General features: G+C 37.7%; 2 protein-coding genes across 8 annotated transcripts in view; both read right to left on the bottom strand.

Moving 5' to 3' along the window:
* TNFAIP8 (TNF alpha induced protein 8) overlaps positions 1–8,580 on the bottom strand; it is a 66,904-nt gene extending 58,324 nt beyond the window's left edge. The window contains exon 1 of the mRNA XM_074813309.1: positions 8,474–8,580. Within this exon, the coding sequence (XP_074669410.1) occupies position 8,474 (1 nt within the window). The 5' untranslated portion in view covers positions 8,475–8,580. The remainder of the gene's footprint in view (positions 1–8,473) is intronic.
* Positions 8,581–9,416: 836 nt separating this feature from the next.
* DMXL1 (Dmx like 1) overlaps positions 9,417–21,318 on the bottom strand; it is a 92,318-nt gene continuing 80,416 nt past the window's right edge. For 6 of the 7 annotated variants that reach the window (XM_074813103.1, XM_074813099.1, XM_074813098.1 and 3 more), the window contains 7 exons: positions 17,954–18,014; positions 17,263–17,390; positions 16,997–17,089; positions 16,431–16,522; positions 15,452–15,504; positions 13,476–13,693; positions 9,417–13,073 (listed from right to left, as the gene is read on the bottom strand). In XM_074813103.1, the coding sequence (XP_074669204.1) occupies positions 12,849–13,073; positions 13,476–13,693; positions 15,452–15,504; positions 16,431–16,522; positions 16,997–17,089; positions 17,263–17,390; positions 17,954–18,014 (870 nt within the window). In that variant the 3' untranslated portion in view covers positions 9,417–12,848. Of the gene's footprint in view, positions 13,074–13,475; positions 13,694–15,451; positions 15,505–16,430; positions 16,523–16,996; positions 17,090–17,262; positions 17,391–17,953; positions 18,015–18,287; positions 18,339–21,318 lie in introns of all 7 variants that reach the window. The other variant, XM_074813104.1, reaches the window with a different exon arrangement.

Raw genomic sequence — 21,318 nt, forward strand, 5'->3', positions numbered from 1 at the left:
AAACAACTGCACTGCCAAATAGTTTCAGACTGTCACGCTGGGTATCTAAACCACTTCTTACGTAGCAGGAAGAGGCTTTAAAAAAGACTTCTGCCTCGCACTGTTGTAAAGTGTTTTAATTAGCTTTAGGTTACTTTATTATGGTATCATCCAGCAATTCATGTTAAGAAAAAATGTTTTTTTAAAGGTCTCACATTTTAAAACAAGTGATTAGAAAATGAGTATGCTGAAATACTGAGAAACTTCTAAAAAACTACAGGTAACAAAAAACACCTTACACAAAGCTTACTGGAAAACATAAGCAAACAATCAGTGTTTAGGGATGCCAGACGAGATGGGCAGCACTGTACAAACCGCAGTTAATAGTAAGGGCCATGTCCTATGCTCTTCATCTTTTGATGTCACCTAGAACACGTTTTCAACAGATTTTTTTTTTTTTTTTTAATAATCCAAACTTCTGGTACTCTCTCCTATTCAGCCTAATATCTGAAGCAGAAGAAATGTATAAACTGCCAATCATCTGAGATTACATTTGAAGACCTTACAGGAATAAATAAAAATGTACACAGTATTTTATTGCCTATCACTGACTTCACATTCAGTACTCCTCCTCATCTATTCCCCAGTTATCCTCCTGGTATTAACAACAAAGTGCACATTTCAAGTGACATTAAGCTCTCCACCTGCATATTCAAAACCACTTGTACAGCAAATACTGCTAGCAAATCTGCACAAAAGCATTCGGTCGCAATCAGCATACTTTCTGCATCATTGACCAGTACGGTGTTTTGCACACCAGTACAACACAAATTCATAGCTTGGATTACACAGATTTCTCTACCATTCAAAGATTAATCACATTTCCACTATTATCCAATGCTACATGTAACTTTCAATAAGTTTTCAAAAGCTCCAAGCAAAAACGGATTTGCAGATTTCTTTTTCTTTAACAAGAGATTAATTAATACACCAAAATACTACAACAAACGTTTTAATGGATAAGAAATTAAGTGGATGTCCCTGGAAACAATCAACTGAAGTCACATAAAGTAGCAGGTAAGATCTTGATATTAAATTCAAGGAAATACAGAAGTATCATATAAACTGTTTCTAGAATGACATCTTCAAACAAGAAACAATTCCACCTACCAATATGTTGTCAATACAGGGGGAAAAAAAGGGCTGGGAGCTAAAAAAAAAAAGTATCAAGATTTCCATTACATGGTTTATAGTAACAGATCTGTATTATCTTATTTCATTATTTCATCAGATGGGAGGCTAAAGCATTCTTTCATTTATCCACATTGTTATTAACATTAAATACTACTCAGTGATACAAGAAAAGAAAACTGTAGTCAAACAAACAAAAAAAAAAATAGCTTTCCCTCAGTGTGTTTAAATTATTCTGAAACTGCTGGAAACCTCAGAAAGATGTTCAGAAAAACATTGCTACACTCATCCTGAATCCACTTGAGACTTCAGCAAGGGATATCCCTATAAACGAACCTCACGTAATTTATATAATTGCTTTTATTAACTTAAAAGAAGTTATGGGGGGGAAAATATGAAATATTAAACCTGTTATCCCACCAGTGAAGACCTGCCCTTTAGCTGAAATGCAAGAGTCAGTTTGCATCACAATGCTGACAAAATAAAACAACACAGCTTCTTGATTTTGTTACATAAAAATGTGGTGATGATTTTTGTTACATAAAAATTTCAAGACAGCACAGATACAAAAGTCCTTCAGCTGTATTATTCCATATTTCACTGTACTAATAGCCATATCTAAACAGTTAAAGATAAATGTTATCAACTGCTTTATTCTAACTTGACTTGCAAAGTTTTGAACAGCTAAGCAAACTTCAAGGCTCCTAAAATAAGCTCAGCTTTGTCTCTCTTGCTCTACCCTCCATTTACATTCTTCTCTTCCCTGCATCTTATGCAAAAGGCTTCTACTTTTTAATCTCATAAAAAGCATAATTAAGTTCCACATGCCATTAACCCCCCCCCAGCTGTTTACAAAATCATTCCAATCATGCCAAAAAGATAACACAGCTAAAAGTGCTAGCAATACTATGAGAAAGACCAAGTCTAGACTACTTGAGAGACAGGTTTTATGTCTGGAATCCCAAATGCTACAAGTTGGAGGCCCAACAGCAGCAAATTACTTTCCTCAATGTAAACTCAACAACAAAAATATATCAAGGATGTAAAGCTCTAAGTAGGTTGGCAAGGTATTCTCAGAAGGGGATTTTTTTTTTTTTAATAAAACAGTTCTGCAGTTAGCAGTCATGAAGACAGTACTATACACAGCAGGATTAGATAAAATGTTAATATCAATAGTTATTGACTATAAAACATGAAGATGACGGGAATTTTTAAAAAAAATATTTGCTGAACAATTTTTGTTTCACCTTGTAAAGAAGCTGAAGTGCTGCTGATAAAATGCAGAGTTTTTGTTCCCAATTGAGGAGGTAGGATGTGTGATGAGGTGAAGGTGGGCAAAGGTTCCTCCACAGGACTTGGAAATTACTTTAATACACTAAATAAAATAGGCTAAGCAAATATACAAAACAAGTTACTAAAAAGTGGAAGGATATCATGAATAAACACATCTCTAATTATGAATACTCTAAATTGTCTTAACAGTCAGGGCGTAATTACAGGCTATTTAACTAGACTTACCTTATCTAGGTTTTTTATGCCTGTGCATACTTGCCACTTGGAGAGTACCTTCTGCAGCAGATGAGTCAGAAAGTCACAGGTATCTTCCAGTACCCACTAGTATTTCTGTACAACATTCTGAAACCAGAGTATCTAAACAATCCAAAAATCTACAGTGTTTTGTGAGACATGGAAGGTATGGTTTTGCTATAGATTTCATATTAGTTAACCACAATATACCAGAGAGAGCTCTAAAAACTGACTGCTTCATATAAAACTGTGATGCTTTATTAGTAGTAATTAACATAGCAGCAACATCCTCTTCGTTCCTCAAAGCAAAGCAGCACCAAAAACCGCTTCATAACTATTTGTACAAAAATAACAATAGAATGCTTTCAATAAATCAAGAGGCAGCTATTTACTTTGGACATTGTAACAAGCAAGTTGAATCATATTTTAGGAGCATTTTGCTATTTATGTCCAGTGACACCAGTGACTCTGTTACGTCTTAGATTTCTGAAGAACTGGTGAAAGCAGGAAGTTAAGGTTTTGTTTCTTTTAGGACTGAGTGACAGCAGCGATGCATTTACAACTGGAGTGCTAGCTAGCACACCCACCCAACAGACTTCTGACACAAACCGCTCCTCATCACCTGAAAACTACTTTTAATATATTTTTTTCAGGATTTCCAGATTAACTTCCAGAACTTCAGCTGTATCTATAGGTAAAATAAGTTTTTCAAGCAAGTCTAATATTCTGCACTAATGCCAACATACTTTTGAAAGCTCAGTACTACCCATCAAATTAGAAGTGGCTGACACTGCTATATGGGAATTGTGTCCAAAATAGAAAGAATTCGGATAGAAACCAAAGGGTAATTCACCTTCATGGAGAATCAAAGTGGTCACAGACATCATTTTTCCCAATGAATCATGGAAATGTGGTAGCATTTTGTTTGACAAACACTTTAGCATGTCTTTGAATAAAATTATCTCTTTCTTAAACATTTTTTTCCCTAACAGAGAAAAATTTCCTTCGCCTTCCTGAATAACTTATTATTTTATTACTTAAAATGTCTTTCAAGACAGACAGTTTTATGACGTTATCTGTGCATCATATGCATGCTGGAGAGGATAGAGGGCTTGAAAATCACTTACTGGTAACTAGAGGACACGGACACAAAGCCCATTGGTGACATACACCTCCTCCAGGTGATTTAACAGCTGTCACTCATGGTCAGACATGTTTCCAAATAACTACCATTAGCAATGACTGCACCCAGACCGATTTCCGTAGGATAATACTACTGTAGTCTTCATTGCATTGTTTCATAAATTAGAAGAAAATGCTGGGGTTTGACATGTCTAGTTTTGTTGATCCTATAATACAAATTGAACTTCAAAACTAGGCATTTAAAAATACCCAACCCTATTTCTGGGAGAAAAATGAGATTTTGGATTAAGCCAGGCATATTTAATACTGAAATTCACCTACTAGGAGATACGCTTTTAGTTAATGAGAAAGCATTGAAAGAAATGCAGATTTTGGTACTGGTATCTTCTGGATTTAATCCTAAACATACATCTTATTAATTCACCAATGCCAACTAATGGTTTTATCATCTAAAAGGCATGTAACACCTCTGAAGTCCCTGCAAGATTTGCTCAAGCGTTGAGACACTTCATTTTCACCATGTGGGATTCTAAAGAGAAACAGAACTGAAATTAAATTAAGGAATAACTTTAACTTGCATCATTTAAAGGGCATGCATGTTGTTTGATAGTCCATCTCATACAGCCACCTTACTAAATTCAAGGCTGCTGCAGAGATCCCAGGGACCACCACAGTGAAAAAAAGAAAAAGAAAGAAGTGAGGTTTTGGCTCCAAGTGACAGTGTCCATGATCAGTTCAGAAAACAGCACCTGAAGTACAGGATTATCAGCTTCTAATTTAAATCATCTATTCTGTACTCTTCCCCTTCTTTGAGACTTGTTAGAGATACTAATGAAACAGGCATGTGCTACTGCTCTGCAAATTACAGGGCACAGAGCTCATACTTCTCAGTGGGGGTAAGGTCAGTCTATCTTCAAGTTAAAAAAAGACATTCTGGTTTGAGCAAAGCATTACTGAAGAGAGAGTGTAGAAATGCTGAGTGAAACTTCTTGCTCACTTGCTTAACTGACAAAACGCCATCTTAACTTCTACTTGACCACACAAAACATTTATTCTGGGTCTTATGATCTGAAGATGCTGGAGGCATAAGGGAAAAAAAACCCATAACTAATTTCAAGCCATTCTCAGTTTCTTTGGTTCTGAAGCCAATGTGAAATAGAGGACTAGATTTTCTGCTACATTACAGTTGAAAAATGTTGCAGACATTTCTAATACAGATAAAATAGACAACACAGCTGCTCATGGCTGTGAGCATATACCCACAAAAAAATCCCAAACCAACCCTAAAATGTCCTTAAGTTACTTTGCCATTAAATCATCAGCTCCTGGAGTACCATATTCTGTGTATTGATACTCCAAACAACAGACAAGAGTACTAGAATTTCTTAAATTGACATATATATCACCAGAATATGTCTTGATGCTTGTTCAAGATACAGGCAAAGTATACCTTGTATACAATGTGAGAAAATTCTTCCTCAATACTTAATTTTCTGTTAAATTTTGTTTTGTTCATCAGATCAGCCTGATCCGCAAAACCTAACTTAAACAAAGCATAAGAAATTTGTTGGTGGGGGAAGATGAAAGTAGTTTAAATGATCTACCTAAAGGTGGGAAAATACAAGAAATGACAAGAAACATAGCTACAAAGGAATAAAAAAAAAAAAAAAAAAAGGAAGCAAAGTACAGTCCAAATGCCTTGTATTATATCTCTGTGATGTTAGAAGCTATAACCAAATTCACCCAGCCAGTAGTCAAAGCTACTACCAACCATTTAGATTAAGCAGGTAATTTAAGTGGATATATCCAACGTTAAGACCATGACAAATATCACTTAGTAACTTCTTTTTCCCTTTTTATCTTTCTACTGTCCGTGTATAAGCATTAATAAGGGAAATTCTAGGCCAAAACCTCTGTTAAGGGGTAAACTCAAGAGTGAACATCTACAACCCGGAAGAAAATTCATCATAAAGATGTAACTTCTCTCAAACCAGCTACTGTTTACATACCATACTTTGTTATTCAGTACTTCTGTTATTTGTATAAAAAAATAATTTGTAGAGTTTAAAGATTATTAGCCATTTTGGTGTCCATCATTTGGAGAACTCGTCCTGATGTACTGAGATAAGAAGTTGACAAAAGGTGGGGATTTCTCAACCATTTGATTATTTCCTCAGCCATCTGAAGCAGCAATTTTTATTCTTTACCTAGCAGCAAGTATTTAAAGAAAACTCAAAACAGGCAAATTAAGCCACAAAGTAGACTGAAATCTAGGTTTAGTCAGATTAGGCTAGTTACTATTTAACGGAAATGAGCAGCTTCCTGTTGTCAGGGCAAACAACGAGCAACTTCCATTTCAAGCCTCAGTGTTTTGTGCTCCTGCTAAGATCTGCGCCATAACTTTTATTTTGATAATATTCCATGTGAAATTTGCTTCCAGGTTAAATAAAAATAAGCATTTAATTATACTAGAACATTTTAGATCCTTCTTCTTGCTTCTAAGCACGTTCCAAGTTCACCAGATTTTGTCTTGGACTTCCTTCCACTGCAAAACTCTTTTTCTCACTGGATTTCTTTCCCTATCAATTCCTGTTTAGAGCCTCAGCAAACCTTTATGTGGTTTGACAAACAGCTGACGATTCCCATCTCTTGGAAAATAGACTTCTGGGATGAAGCAGTGAGGAACATCCAAACGTCCTCCTAATACTGGAGTAGCTCATTCCCTTGAGGATGTTTTTTTCTCCTCCTCATTACAATGTTTTAAATGAGGCAAAGGTAAAAATATATCTTGTTCATGTAACATGCAGTACATCCATCATGTGCTTGTTTAAGTTAAAACTTGGGGATCTGCAAACACATGATGATACATTTTTGCACTATTAATATACGGCAACAATATAAGCAGGATGATGAGGAAGGGAATGCATTTAGCCTAATTTCAGGTTATAATATCTCAGACTTGCACTGTCTCCAAAGTTTATTAAAAGGTTCATTAATCACTGTGAGGTAGAAATAATCAGAAACTTCCACCCCAAAGAAATAAAGATTCACACCAAAAGCCATTAAATGGAAGCTATAAGCAGTACACAGCATCAATGGTTTTTCCTATGTTTTTAAACAACATCCACCTATCTAATGTCTCTCCCACCACAGGAACAGCGTGCAGAACCAGGACTTGGTCTAGGCACAGTGCCTTCCTGGGCACGGCACAGCCTGACTTGTGCTGCCCCTGCAATACCCACCTTGGGTCTCCCAACAGAGAACAGTAACTGCATCTCACAGTGATACCCACAAGTGATTAAGTTCAGACCAGCGATACTTTTCAGACCAGACCTGTGGTCTGTAGCAACCAAACAGCTAGTCTGCTGTCGCAAGGGCTGCAAGCACTTGGCTCTGCTATCAGCGCTCTTTCACAGCAAATTTCCTATTTAGAGATGACAAGAGATAAGCAGAGCTCGCAGCAGTCAACCCAGGCAGGGATTGCAATCGACAGCTCCTCATCTGGTGTATCTGACTGCTCGGAGTTTTGACCGGGCAGTTTGTAACATGAGTAGTTTCACTAGTCAGTTACGCAAAATAATCTGTAAAGGAGCATAACTGAAACAAGACACATGCATCCTTTGGACTGCATTTTGCTTTACCAGTGTGAACGAGTTGTCAAGTAAGACTGCAAACGTGCACCTCTAGAGACACAGGTTTCCAAAAAGGTTTCCAAAAAGGAAAGCCCACACTGAACCATGATCTCTCTTATTTAATTAGCAGTATGTAAATAAGATACAAACTAATTTCACTGGCAGAATTTTTGCTAGTAGTATTTCAAAACCAAACTCATGTATCCCAGAAAAGTTTGTCTTTTACCAGCACCATGCAGAGTTCATCTGCATTACCACACTTGTTGCCTCTGCCTCAAGAGCCAAAGCTCTGTTTTGTGCGTGCTCAAGCACACCCTGCCGAGGGCTACGGCTCGCCCGAGGCGAAAGCAGAAATATTTCTCAGAAGAAGCAGAAAACTGTCCCGCTGCGCGGGAAGAGCGAACAGAGGGAAAACAGGCAGTTAGACTTCCTCGACGAGAGACCCATGTACGGCTTTCACCTAAATACATTTCTGCGTGACGAAACTCTTAACGCGGGTGCTTGGGGGCAGCTCCCGCCTCGAGAGCCGCTCCGAGGTGGTGCCGGGGCTCTGCAGCGCCGAGAGTCGCTGGGGCAGGAGGAGACAGAGACGCGCCCCGGCCACGGCCCCGGCCCCGGCGGGGCTTCCCGAGTTCCGCCCCCGATGCTGAAACCCGAGTACCTCCGGGGCGGCGCGGGGAGCCCAGCTTTGCTTCCCAGCACCGACCCGGGTTCCGCCACCTGCAGCCGCCGGGGAGGCCGGGCCCCCTCCGCCACCCCCTCAGGGGGGAAGCGGCTGGGGCGCCGCCGGGCCGCCAGGCCCCAGCCCGCCCTGCCGCTGAGGCGCCGACGGGCGCGGGCCCGCCCAGCCGCGGCGGGGCTGCTGCCCTCGCCCGCTCCTTCCTCCGGCGCGCAGGGCAGGGGAGAGCGCGGCAGGGCCGGGCCGGGCAGAGCCGGGCAGGGCAGGGGGCTGCCCAGCGCGGCGGGAGCGGGACCCCGCGCCGCGGAGCGGCGGCACTTACTGTGTGGGCGCGGAGCGGGGGCGGCGGCGCCTCCTCGGGGCTGGCGGCGGGAGCGGCGGGAGCGGCGCTGCCGAGGCGGTGCGGGCGCGGCGGAGGTAACCCCGGCTCCCCGCGCCGCGGGGCGGGGCGCGGGCCTGGCGGGCGGGCCAGGGGCGGCTCTGCCCGGGGCGGGTCTGCCCGCCGTGGCCGCGAGCCCCGGGGCGGGAGGGGCGGGCGAAGGCCGGGCAGTCCCCCGCGGCGGAGCCCCCCTGCCCGCCCCGCTCCAGCTCCCGCTGCCACCGCGCTCCCCGGGGCGAGCAGCGCGTATGGCCACAGGAAAGGCGAGCAGCTCGGCTAGACCGCCTTCCCGCCGGGACAGACGCCGCGGAAAGGATCGGGTGGGCAAGAGGGGGTTAAACACGCCTGCAAGGGAAAGCACGGTCTAGGTGCTAAGTTTCAGGGAACATCTTTTCTTTGCTTCTTTCCCTGCTTTGCTACCAAAGGAGTTAAAATTATTGCAAGGGCAAACCCCAAATGAACTTGTTCGTTCGTTCGTTCGTTCTACTGAGCTGCACGTTGAGGTGTTTTTAATTCTGGCAGCAGCTTGCTGCCTTGTGTGTAACTAAAATTGGGGCACTCATCTTTGTATGTCTTCTAGAGGTGAAAAAGTTCCCCAAGACCCTCACAGGCTTTCAATTTTAAATGAAACAGACAAGGGGTTAAAAAAGTTAGTTGTGGAAGAAAATTATGATCACTAAACCAGCCTCATTCCCCTGAGAAATGACTTAGAACGAACTACAACTAATCGTTATGCATTGGATTTCGAAAAAGCAAAAAAACCCCAAAACCTCAAAAGCTAATACAAGGAAAGCTAAGGCATTAGTAAAAAAAAAAGACAGGAAAAGATCAAAACCATGCAGATTTTAGAGCTAGAAATGGAGAGGAATGAGAAACACCAAGAAACTTGGTAAATCAGTATCTTTATTTTATAGAAAGTAGTTTGATCAGTGTGCTGAACCTGCCCTTAAAGGTGGTTTTGCTATTTTTAGTAAAAATAAACATTTGAAAAAATTATGTTGGAGAACATAAGAGTCTCCAAGTTTATTTCCTTTTAATCACTTGCTTTTTTTCATACCTATTACAACTAACGCTGGGTGCTCTTAAGAGGAAGGGAGTAGTACCTTATGTAGGATGTCTCAACAGTTTATTTCCTCTAATGGGTAGCAAGGTTCTTAAAACGCAGTAGAACATGTATAAGCTCACCTTGTGCCACTGCAGCATGGTACAAAATCTGCATCTATTTCACTCTCCATCTTTCTCCATAAACATCCTGCAACATCAGCTGGTTAAAAGTCACACAGCAAGCCAGTTTAAGTACCCAGATGGCCAGAGTTTTAACTCTCACAAGTTACTAAAGTAATAGTAAAGAACTTGGATCATATATTTGTTTGAGGTAACTGAATCAATTCGCAACACAAGAATGACACACTCTGATTGCATTATGTATTGCTACATAGACAAACACAAGTCACAACTGCTAGTCTATGATATTTAAAAGGGACATTATCAACTACAAGCTAAGTTATTTTGTCTGAACATGGAATTATTGTTGATTAAGCACTGGTATACGCAAATTTTAAGTTCAATTTGTGCACATGGCTACTCAAGCACAGAACTCTGGGTAGCCACTGTTACCCTTCTGTTTGAGTAATTTGCATAGCAACAAGGAGAAAGCATTAATTTCCAGAGGACAAGTCAGTGGAAGTTGAGGGCAACAGCTGGAAGAGTTTTGAGTTCAGTTCTTCCCCAGTGACTATATTTAAAGTTGATAGTGTCCCTTTAAAAATTTCAGATACAACAGAACTTAACTCATTTGGATTCCATCATTTCAAGAAAGCTACTGATAATTTGACTTACAATTGTTAATCATCAATGAACACTATACAAGCAAACAACTGATTTGTAAGTGAAGTAGCAGCAACATGGAATTCTAGAAGGTTGAGTTTCTGCGTATTTATTGGGAAGATTATGAAGGTGTGGCAAATACACTGTGATTTTACATAATTTAGTTTTAAGAGTAGCTTATGGTAACTATAAACATTATTGAAAATACCTGCTCACAGTCAGTACTTTTCTGATATAAGCATAAATTTGCCAGGATTATTCATAGTGCAGCTCTACTCAGAAAAATGACAACATTGTATGTCTTGGCAAATTACATACAAAATCTGCTCAGTTCGCAGATGATAAGACTGCTTTTTGTGATTGCCAGTACAATAAATCGAGTTTGAAATATTAAAGCTAATGAGATATAAATATTTAAGGACAAAACATCAAGGACATCATATAACGTTGCCATGATTTTAGCACTTTTTCCTTTTCTGAATGTAACTTTGTTAGTTCAGTGGGTGCATGTAACTAATGCATAGCTGTAGGCAGCTACAAAGTCAGGGTTTCAATTGATTCTCAAGGAGTGTGCTACTGTTAACTCCATTGTTTTCCTTCTTTCATTAGAATAAGGAATATTAGAAACTCAGCCACTGAGCAGATACGACATACACATTGGGCAAGTCTGTTTCGTAAGGTGGTGTCACTTTTAGTCAGTCACTTTTCTGGTCCATCACTGTACTTAAACTGTTCTGATATCAATTTTGATTTCAATCTGTAAGTGTTGTGGAAAAACTATTACAATTGAATCACTGAACAGTTGTACCAGTTTGAAATGCTATCACATGCTTCTTCATGGCAAAATATTCACATTCTTTTTATTGCACAATTTGAGAGTTCAGGTTATGTGCATAAAAACCTTCATAGTGTTTGCACTGCAACTTGCAAAACATACATTGAGAATGACCTTAATACATTTTATAAAATCTTTTAAAACAATTTTATATTCCTAAGATAAAAGCATCCTGAGAATGTTACAAAGTTCATTTTACAAGCCCTTCGTTTCTGCTATGCTTTATTTATCCCCATAGTTCCTAATTTGACAAGTTTATTTTACAGTTAATATCTTGGTGCTATATTTCACAAAATATCTTTTAGCAAAAAGTACACCATTGGCATTCAAGTAATCCAGCCTCACATCTAATTTACAAATTAAACCTTTGTCAAGCTCTCAAGTCAGGAAAAGTAAACCAAAATACTTACATAAACAGTTTTTAGCTGACTAAAAAAATGTAAAGGCTTTGTGCATGAATAATTTGGTCAAACATTTAAGTTATGCAGTTCAATATTTTGGCAAAAAAAATCCATCTATCCTTTTCAAAATTTTTTTCTTTACACCAGATGTAAACATACAGTACAAAGACTGACAGTATTAAAGTACTTTGCTGTTGAACATTTTTCCTTTTTCCTTTTTCAAAGTACTTAGGAAAAGCAGACTAACAAGAATGTAAGTGCTAAGAGTGAACTGAGTATCTTTGGGCTAAATAAAAGTCTTACTGGAAAACATGTAAAAATAAATTATTTTTTTTTCTTCCTCTACAGACATGTAAATAAATAGTCTTTGAAGAAATTCTAGTGCCATATCCTAAAGCAGTATCTTCCTGTATCTTTTTGATCAAGACTAAAGCTTCACACATAATCTTGAGTATTTTACCAGGAAGATATCCAGATATCCGTTCATATTTACATATTTTTGTAAAGGGAGTGTTCAGGGTTAAAAATATATTTATTTTTAAAAGGTAAGCCTGCCATCCTGATGGCAGCGATTCAAGCTATAGAACAGAAGACAAGTTACAGAACAGCCTTCAGTTTCTTATACCCTAGATCAGAGTAAGGAGATCAGGCAAGTTAGAGGTAAACAGCCTGGATTCCAGGAATGGAGAGAGACAGTGGCTCGTTATATGAATGCTTGCATGGCCAGGAGTATCTACTCATACAGGCCTTGTTTCTCTTCTACGCATAGGTATAAATTTTTATTGTTAGCTGTCTAAACAAGTTGAGAAGAGAGACAGTTATAGTTGCCACAGTGAAAGAGTAACATCATCTAAGGTTTCCATCTGGATAGACCTGCTTTTAGAAGGCGGACAGGTGTTGGAATATAAGCAGAGACCGGGCCCAGATGGTACACTCCAGGTGGGAATGTGACTACCTCAAAAGGAAGAGTAAACCACGTCAGCAACATTTTAGCAATATTATAATTATGTAATTTGGAGTCCTGTGTAGCTTTTATTTTAGGCAATGATAAAAATCTGAAGGACCTTGTTAATCTTTAAGGCATAAGTGCTTTGGGGACTAAAAGCTCCAGGTAATAAATATGGGGAGCAAAGAAAAAAAAAACAACCTTTGTGGCACAAGCTATCATTGTGTATCTGCTTTGTTGGCTGGTTCCAGTAAAAATATTTTCAGGGATGGCAGAAGGGGAATGTTATACGCTTTTCTGAAAAAAAAATTAGATCATTAATTTCACATCATTTTTTAGCACATCATTTAAAGGGCTGAATCTATCAGGCAAGACTCTCATCTTTACTGTTCCATCAGCACCACAGGACAATATGTGGTTTGCTGGTCCTGTCTCAATTTGCATGACTCCTGTCCCAATGTTTCTGAAGAGAGACTGTCGAGCATGTTCATTGATGAAAGTGTGAAGAAGATTGAACGTAGACAGACTCCATACCTGAAAAAGTATCAAAACATCAATCTCTTGTAAGGATGATTACCATGATCTCAAAATTCACCAGTAATGAATCATGGAGAAACTGGACTACATTTTGCATTCATTTTTCTGACACTAATGGTAAAAGAAAAATATGTAGCAATCTGTACTGACAGTTACAGAATATTAATATTAATTTTCTATAATAAGGAATATATACAGGAACTAAGGTAAGCCTAACTAAAAGGAGAACTGCAAAGTAAGAATAACATTTCATAATTAAATTAGTAAATGTGAAAATCAGGGTTGCCAACAAATGCAGAATATATGACATATCTGATTATTCCACACCTATGCAGGATCCTTTTTGAATTTACACATCACCACCATCTTCATCTCTGTTCATTCCCCCCCCATTAATACCTTTATGTTGCCTTCTGCAGATCCTGTGACAAAATACTCTTCTGTAGGATCAACAGCAATTGCTTTGACTGGAGAATCATGACTCTGGAGTAACTGTTGCTGCTGTTTTTGTCGAAGATCAATTATACATGTAAAGCCTTTTCTGCCTCCAGATATTAACAGCTGATGTTTTGGAGCATATGCTAGCACAGTTGCTCCACTATCGTGACAGATAAAAGCTGAAAGCCAAAGCAAAGTAATTTAAATAAATACACAGTACTAATTTCAATTTCACAGTACTAACTTTAGTTTTCCATCAACCTCTAATGGTTCAAGACAGTAGCAACAGTGACTTTGATACTATAATCGAGCTGACCACAACCAGTCCATTTATTGCAGTACCATATATATGTAAGCCCAGGTTCACAGACATCCTGAAGTTGCAGTATTCTCAGAATAAGCAGTTACAATCTGTATGGAAAAAAATTATATCCTTTTTTCTACGCCTGTGTAATCACAAACTCTTAAGCCTTGACCAGAAACAGATTCTTTTCAAATTCTCTAATGTTTTTTACTTTAAGGCATGTTTCCCATAAAAATGTCCTGCTAAATTAGTTGCCCAAATATCTTGTAAGTTTCCACTGGTTATTTTACTTTGCTGCTTTTCACATTTGTTTGGATTTGTCTACTCCCCAAGATGAGTGGAGGAAGTGAATGAAGATTACAATTACCAGAGCAAAGCTCAGTATGTCTGAGACTAGACACTATGAATCCTAACACGTGTCATGTAGTACATTGTACCTGTAGTTCAAAGGGTTCTCTAAATTTACATTTAGAAATTCCACGTCTCACACATACACTTAAGCATTCACCATACTTTAATTACGAGGAGTTCACAATTCTCTGAGCCTAATTCTGTATTTCAGACATTGAAATGCGTTTCTTTTCCACTACAACAAAATGTTAGTAATAAAGTTAATGAAACCTCACTAAATATTTATTACATCTCAAAAGGCAAACTTACATAATTCTTCTAAAGCATTTTTGTAATGCTGTATATAGATATCTATACATGCACACACACACAGAGAAAGCATTTCAAACATTCCACAGTATTTGGCATAACACATGTAGTAAGTGCCACAGAACTGGACAACCTCTGAAAGCAAAAATGCACTACTTTTCAAATATAGCAGTTCAGTTTATCTTTTAGTTCAACTCTGAAAGTTACTACATAATTATGAGATCTTATTTGTACATCTGCTTGTTCAATATATTAATAAAAATCGATTAATATTTTCTAGAAAATTTGGTGCATTTATTAATATACATACCTTTAGAGAACCATTTTATATTCATGGCTTCTCTGAGGACCTGACTTTCACAGAGGCAATGAACTTAACAGTTCATAAAAAGCATGTCCTCTCTCATGTTCTCCATACAGATAATGTATCTGCAAGTGCCCAGTGCTATCTTTATAATACCATTATTTGGTCTAACAGCTGATAATTTTGAGTGGGGCCTCTCTGATTTATGAGTACAGACACAGCCATAGGAACCTTGAATTGAAGGTTGTGGATGCATATCCTGCAAATACGTATCTCATAACTATGCTAAAAACTGCAGTTTTGTCAGTGTTATACCTATTGTCTTCTCGACATGCTAATCACTATAAACAGGAGTTGCTCAGAATCCTTTCAAAAGGAAAAGAAATTACAAATGTCTGGCTGTCATCGGTTGCACTTGTGGTGCAAAGATACAAGGTATGCAAAGGAAGGTGCTCGTGTTCAGGAAACTAGTCCTTTATATATAGCACTAAATAATTTCTCAAAAATCTGTTTTTATATTCCTGCTGGTGCACTCACACAGGACAGTGAAAGATGCTTTACTGCTAATATTGAAATTACTTCTCACAATAACTTTTCCATGAAGACAGACACACACACATATATATTTTTTACTGTCATCAAATATTTTGCTGGTTGTATTTTACTTACCATGCACCAAACTATTTGTAGGTGAAACCAAAGTATCCCAAAGACAAATATTTCTGTAGAAAAAGAAGTTTTAATTCAGTGACAAATGTTCTCAAATATTTTGAACACTGGAAAAATTATCTGAACCTTAAAAAGATTATTTCAGGCATAAAATCAGTATAAACAGACATTCAGTGATTACTTTTGAGCAGACCCTATATTACTTTCATAGTTATACTGCAAGAACATGCCCTCTACACAATCACTCTATGACTGGTTATACTCATAAAGGATTCATATTGAGATTATCATCCTCAATTCAACTGAATTCAGCTGAATGTTAGCAGTTTTTGCTATTTCTTGATCAAAATTTAAGAAAATAAGTATGAAACAAACAGCTGTCCAAAATGCCCTATGTCTATAAAAATAATTTAAGACAGGCCCATAAGAATAGAACAAAACTGAGTATTTCAGTTGGAAGGGACCTACAACAATCATCTAGCCCAGCTGCCTGACCAATTCAGGGCTGACCAAAAGTTTAAGCATGTTAAGGGCACTGTCCAAATGCCTCTTAAAACACTGACAGATGTGGGGCATTGACCACCTCTCTAGGAAGCCTGTTCTGGTGTTTGACCACTCGCTCAGTAAAAAAATGCTTCCTCATGTCCAGCTTAAACTTCCTCTGGCACAGCTTTGAATCATTCCCATGCGTCCTGTCAGTGGATACCAAACACAAGAGATAGCACTTCCCTCTCCACTTCCCCTCCTCACATGGAACATGAACAGAGGATTTGTGCTCCCCTATGGAACCTCCTTTAACAGACACATGGAATTTAGCTGCAAACATTGCTTCTCTTCCCCTCCCACAAAGAAAGAAAGAGATCAGAAGTAGCATGTTGCTCTTAAACTGCTTAAGGAGAATCATCAAAATAGGTGGAGGGGGAAAGAGAGAAAACATGGCACCGCTTCCATTTTTATGCATTATCACAGCAGTTCTTACCTGTTGTCAGAAGACAATCCTGCTGTGGCTATCAAAGACGATGAACTGATGAAAACAAAGTCATTGGCTGTTTTGTTATGACACTGCCATGTCTGAAAAATTGCAGTTTAGAAATTATTAATTAAAGAAGAAATGGATTTTGTGTAAGCATGAAATCTTAAACTTCATCAAGAAGGTAAGTTGTTTCAAAAACAATTTAAAGAACACAGGAGAAAAAAGTTTGTGTATGCCTTTTGATACTCTTAATTTTTCCTGGAAGTACACTTTTAATTGTCCTATGCTATTGACAGTTAATTAATAATTGACAATTACTGACAAGCCTCAAAGAACACTATAAGTTATTTCAGATCTAACACTGCATTTTCTATTTTCCAACTTAGTAAGTATGATTAGGATTTAAGAACTTGTTGGTCATACAGATCACAGGATGGCAACAATGTATTATTAAATCTTGATTAATACTGGTTATCACCACAATTCCTGCCTTCTCCTAACTGTTCTAAAGAGGGAAGGAAATAAGAGAGCACAACACAAGTTTATGAAAGCAAATTTAGTTTTCAGCTTACCAAATATGGTTTAGGTGAAGTTCCAGTAAGTGAACAACATTTCCAATTTGTTTGATATAAACTTATATATCCATCAGCATCAACAATTCCAAACTAAAAAAAGATATATTTATTATAAATACTTATGTATGTATTACTGAGAAACTATCCACAATTCAGCAAAACTACTTTATATTTGAAGAACAGGATGTTTCTGCTAATTTACAATTTGGGGGTGGAGGGAGTGGAAGAGAAGAGGATAAACACAGAAGCATTCTGTCAGTTACCTTATTTCCTTGGTAGTTGAATCTCATTCGAGTTACCCTTGAGTTGCCACCAGACCGAAAACATGTGATTTGCTGTGCATGACCCCATTCAAACATTCTTACACTACCATCCTGAGCGCCTGTCAAGTCTGCAACAGAAAACATTTACAGGACTTTTCACAGGTGTTGCAGCAGTTAAGCAGGAAGGTTGCTTCCACAATTTTAAGAAATCTAACACCAGCTCACAATATCCTCAAAACAACTAGTGCCACAATATGTGCCATAGTACCTGGCATACTGTAGGAGTAGTGGGCACCACTGAAAATTAAACCTGTGCTATTCAAACTTTATTGAACTGTACTTACTCGTTATTTAAGAACTGTATTTAGATGGTACTGAAATATGAAGCTATTTGCTTGGAGATACTAAATTTATCTTTTTCCTACTTTCATCCAAGTCACAAATAAACCAGAAATACAGTACTTTTTGCTATAAAACTGTCACTATTTCTAAAGGCTATTCTATATCCCCCTGTATTGCTTTTTTTGAAATGAAAAATAGTTTCAGTAAAATAAGGCTTATAAGCAACTTTTAAAACATATAATAGATTGCTGTGCTAGTACAAAATAGCAGCATACTAAGAAATAGGGCCAATAAGTAAATATATAATCTTTAGATAACTTTTTTCTTTTTTTAACAAAACTAAACTTACAATATGGTAATGTTGGATGGGAAGCCATTCTTCTGACATTATTAATAGCCTTCTTGAGCATCTGTTTGATAGACAAAATAGAAATTAATTAAAGAATACTATTGTACAAAAATTTATTGAACTAGAACAATTAGTGATCACAGAGAGTTGTTTCCTACCAAAATTCCTACTGAAAGCAAGTACTGGATTTAGAAATTCAGATAGAAGTCGGTTTCTTCCAAGACTAGTGTAGATGTTAACACTTTTGCAGCTTTATACATCTAGGTAAATATCAACTTTTTGCTTCAGAGATTTATGGATCCAAATATAAACACTCCTTAGACTGCACTCTTACCTCTTTTCTTGCCAATTCGTTTCTGATTCCATTAAATTTATTGGAATATTCCTGAATATTGTAAGATAAGCAAAAGAAAGGCAGAAGCATGTAAAGACAGAGGTAAACAAACTTTAACAGAAGTAAAAAATAGGAAGGAATGTATTTATTTTCAGGTCTAGTTAATTTATTGTCATTGACTGAGAAGTGATTATTTGTGGCCATCCAAAATAAGCAATATACCTAGCAACTGGTAAATAAAAAGTTCTTTAAAAGCGTTTATAATTTTGCAAATACAGATCAATGGATTTTCAGTTGCACTTTTGTTCCTAAATTCCAAACTTTGATTTCAGCAAGGTACATTAGCAAGAATGCTGATTGTTTTAGTTGATTAATTCCTAACTGGGAAGAGTTCAATATGTGACAAAGACTGGAGATACTAGACAATTAAGATAAAAACCCCCATCTAATTAAATCAGAAGTCCGACTCACAGCAGGAAAGAAATGGTAGGGAAATGCCATCTGTATTTTCCTACCATGTCTTTTCCCTTCTTTTCTTTCTGTTAATGTACAACAAAGTTAAGTTTTCATTCTTTTATTTCCTGTTAGTTCTCATCAAAAGCATCTAGCTACTTTGAGGACTGTCTTTCCTCAGAAAATTGTTGGATTCAGTTTGCACATTCATGTATTATTTACCTGAACATCTGAGAGAGAAGAGGGCATAAGTTTATATTTGTGCCAGGTGTTAACTTTAAATAACACAAACAAAAGTTTCTTGCCAGAACACTCATTTTCAACACAGCAGCCTACCACTTACTAAGTGTCAGTAGCAAGCTGGCACTGAACTACTTCCATAGAATCGTTTAGGTTGGAAAAGACCTTTAAGATCAGCAAGTCCAACCATGACTTTCAACTGCCACAGTTTTGTACACTATTTTGCCACTGCTTTGTCACTGAAACAGTAGATAGCGAATCAAGTATTTTAAGTGCGCTATTCTCCCCTGGCCTCCAACCATATCAGGATGTCAGCTTCAGGGAGGTATGAATTACAAATTTTTACTTGCTTCATATTACTAAATATGATCCAAAGAGTTGAAAAGCAATGTTCTCAAAGTTTTCAGTTTTCAAACAAAAAGGAAGAAAAACACTTGGAAGGGAAGCAATTAATGTTCTTGCTAAACTCTTCTAGGGTTTGGATTAGTGGAATAATTGCAATCCTCTTGATTACATTTTGGAAGCAGATTTAGATCTTTCAATTCTCAAAGCTTTATTATTTGTTGAAGAGAAAGCCTTATGCTTCTTGGCTACCCAAGCTTATTTCAAAGCATTTTCCTGAAGATAAAAAATAAGATCTTCAAATACATATTTTCCTTTTTTTTTCTTAAGTACTTCAAATGACAAGGAAAAAAGCTCAGTGGTTTGGTAAAACACTGGTTAGTTAAACAATATATACATTATAAGGTTTGGGACAAGACAACAGAGGATGATATTCTTCAAACATTAGTGCATACACCAATCAGTAAATAATTACAATACTTTGCTCTCTAAACTTGCAATTTATGTGTAAGTGAAAGAACAATTATTCATGCTCATGCTATTTCTTCACCAAAATGAAGGGCTGTGTTGAGTTTTACAGCTACTAACTTTTACTCAGAAGTCAATGGATATCATCTTACTTCACTCATCAGATAAGCATGCATCACGATCTAACTCCTACTGCATTATGCTTTGGAAAAATGCAAGCTTACAGAAATGTGCCTTTGAAAGACTCCGCTAACATAAATCTCTGGTGCAGCATTTCTGAGTTAGAAGCCAAGTATCATTATCAAATACAAATACTTCCATTATCAATGTAACTGACATTTGATACTGCTAGCCCTCAGTTTCCCCTTAACAATAACTGATAGCTAGAACACTGATTGCTTTGTTGGAGAGCTGGGTGCTTTGGGCCCAATATACAGTAAGACTGAAGAATAAAAAAAGCTTAGAATTCGACTCAACAGTTATTAAACCAGTGAATATTGCTGTCAGTCACCCTGCCTTGAAAGACAAGCTGCTGAAGAATATTTGGGTTTCAGAGTTGACAATACATACTATTTACCTCAGTGCTTAGAAACACCTCCTGTAAGAACTGTGTAAACAGGAAACAGTGAAGAAGAGTAACAGAAAAACCTTGGAGCTAATAAAATGTTAACTGCCTGAGTATCTTAAGTCCAACAGTTTCCCTTGTTGATGGGAAGTGAAGCAAAGACAAGACTGAAAAGCCAGTAATGGTAACAAACAGTGGATTATAGCTACTAAATGGGCTGCAAATATGGAAAGCAAAGATGAGAAGAAGGATCAAAAGCAGTATCTGAAGGAACAAAGTAACAAATCCTAGCAACAGAAAGATTTTGGTGAAGGTGGTTTTCCTCAGATTTGACTCCTTCCACAGTAACACTACTGCCTCCCAAGAATCCCTATATCTTCCTTTATTTACTTTACCCTTTGTCTCCCCCTCCCTAGTGCACAGATGTCGTGTGTGGTGGTTGGTTCTCTACTCTGCCACAGTCAAACAGTATGCCAAACAAAATTTAGGTCAAAAGTTTAACAGCAAATGCATTCAACACAAGCATAGCCATGTACCTTTAGGTAAAAAAGTTTTACTATATATAAAATAGAAAGTCATGTAAGAACTAGATTAATTACTTTGTTGAGAAATCACAAGCACACACAAATTCTATACATACAAGTGTGCATATATGTGTGTGTATACATATATAAAAATGGAAGTGAGAGGACAAAGTGGCAAAGACATTCAAAGAATACTTGCAGAAGAGACCAGATTGTGATACCAGAACTGCAGAACTGGTAACTAGGATCAGTATTTCCTACATAGAAGGGAGAGGTGTAGGTACTGGCACAATACCCAGTTCCATGTGTGGATAGCATTATAGTTCTTATAATGCTCATTCCTTATTTACTCCTCCTAATCATCAAGTATTTTCAAAAATCAGCTACAATACATACAAAACAATGTGGTTCTTTCATTCTGCCACCACTTATGGACTTG

This window comes from Strix aluco, chromosome Z (assembly GCF_031877795.1).
Source record: "Strix aluco isolate bStrAlu1 chromosome Z, bStrAlu1.hap1, whole genome shotgun sequence".
NCBI classification, from domain to species: Eukaryota; Metazoa; Chordata; class Aves; order Strigiformes; family Strigidae; genus Strix; species Strix aluco.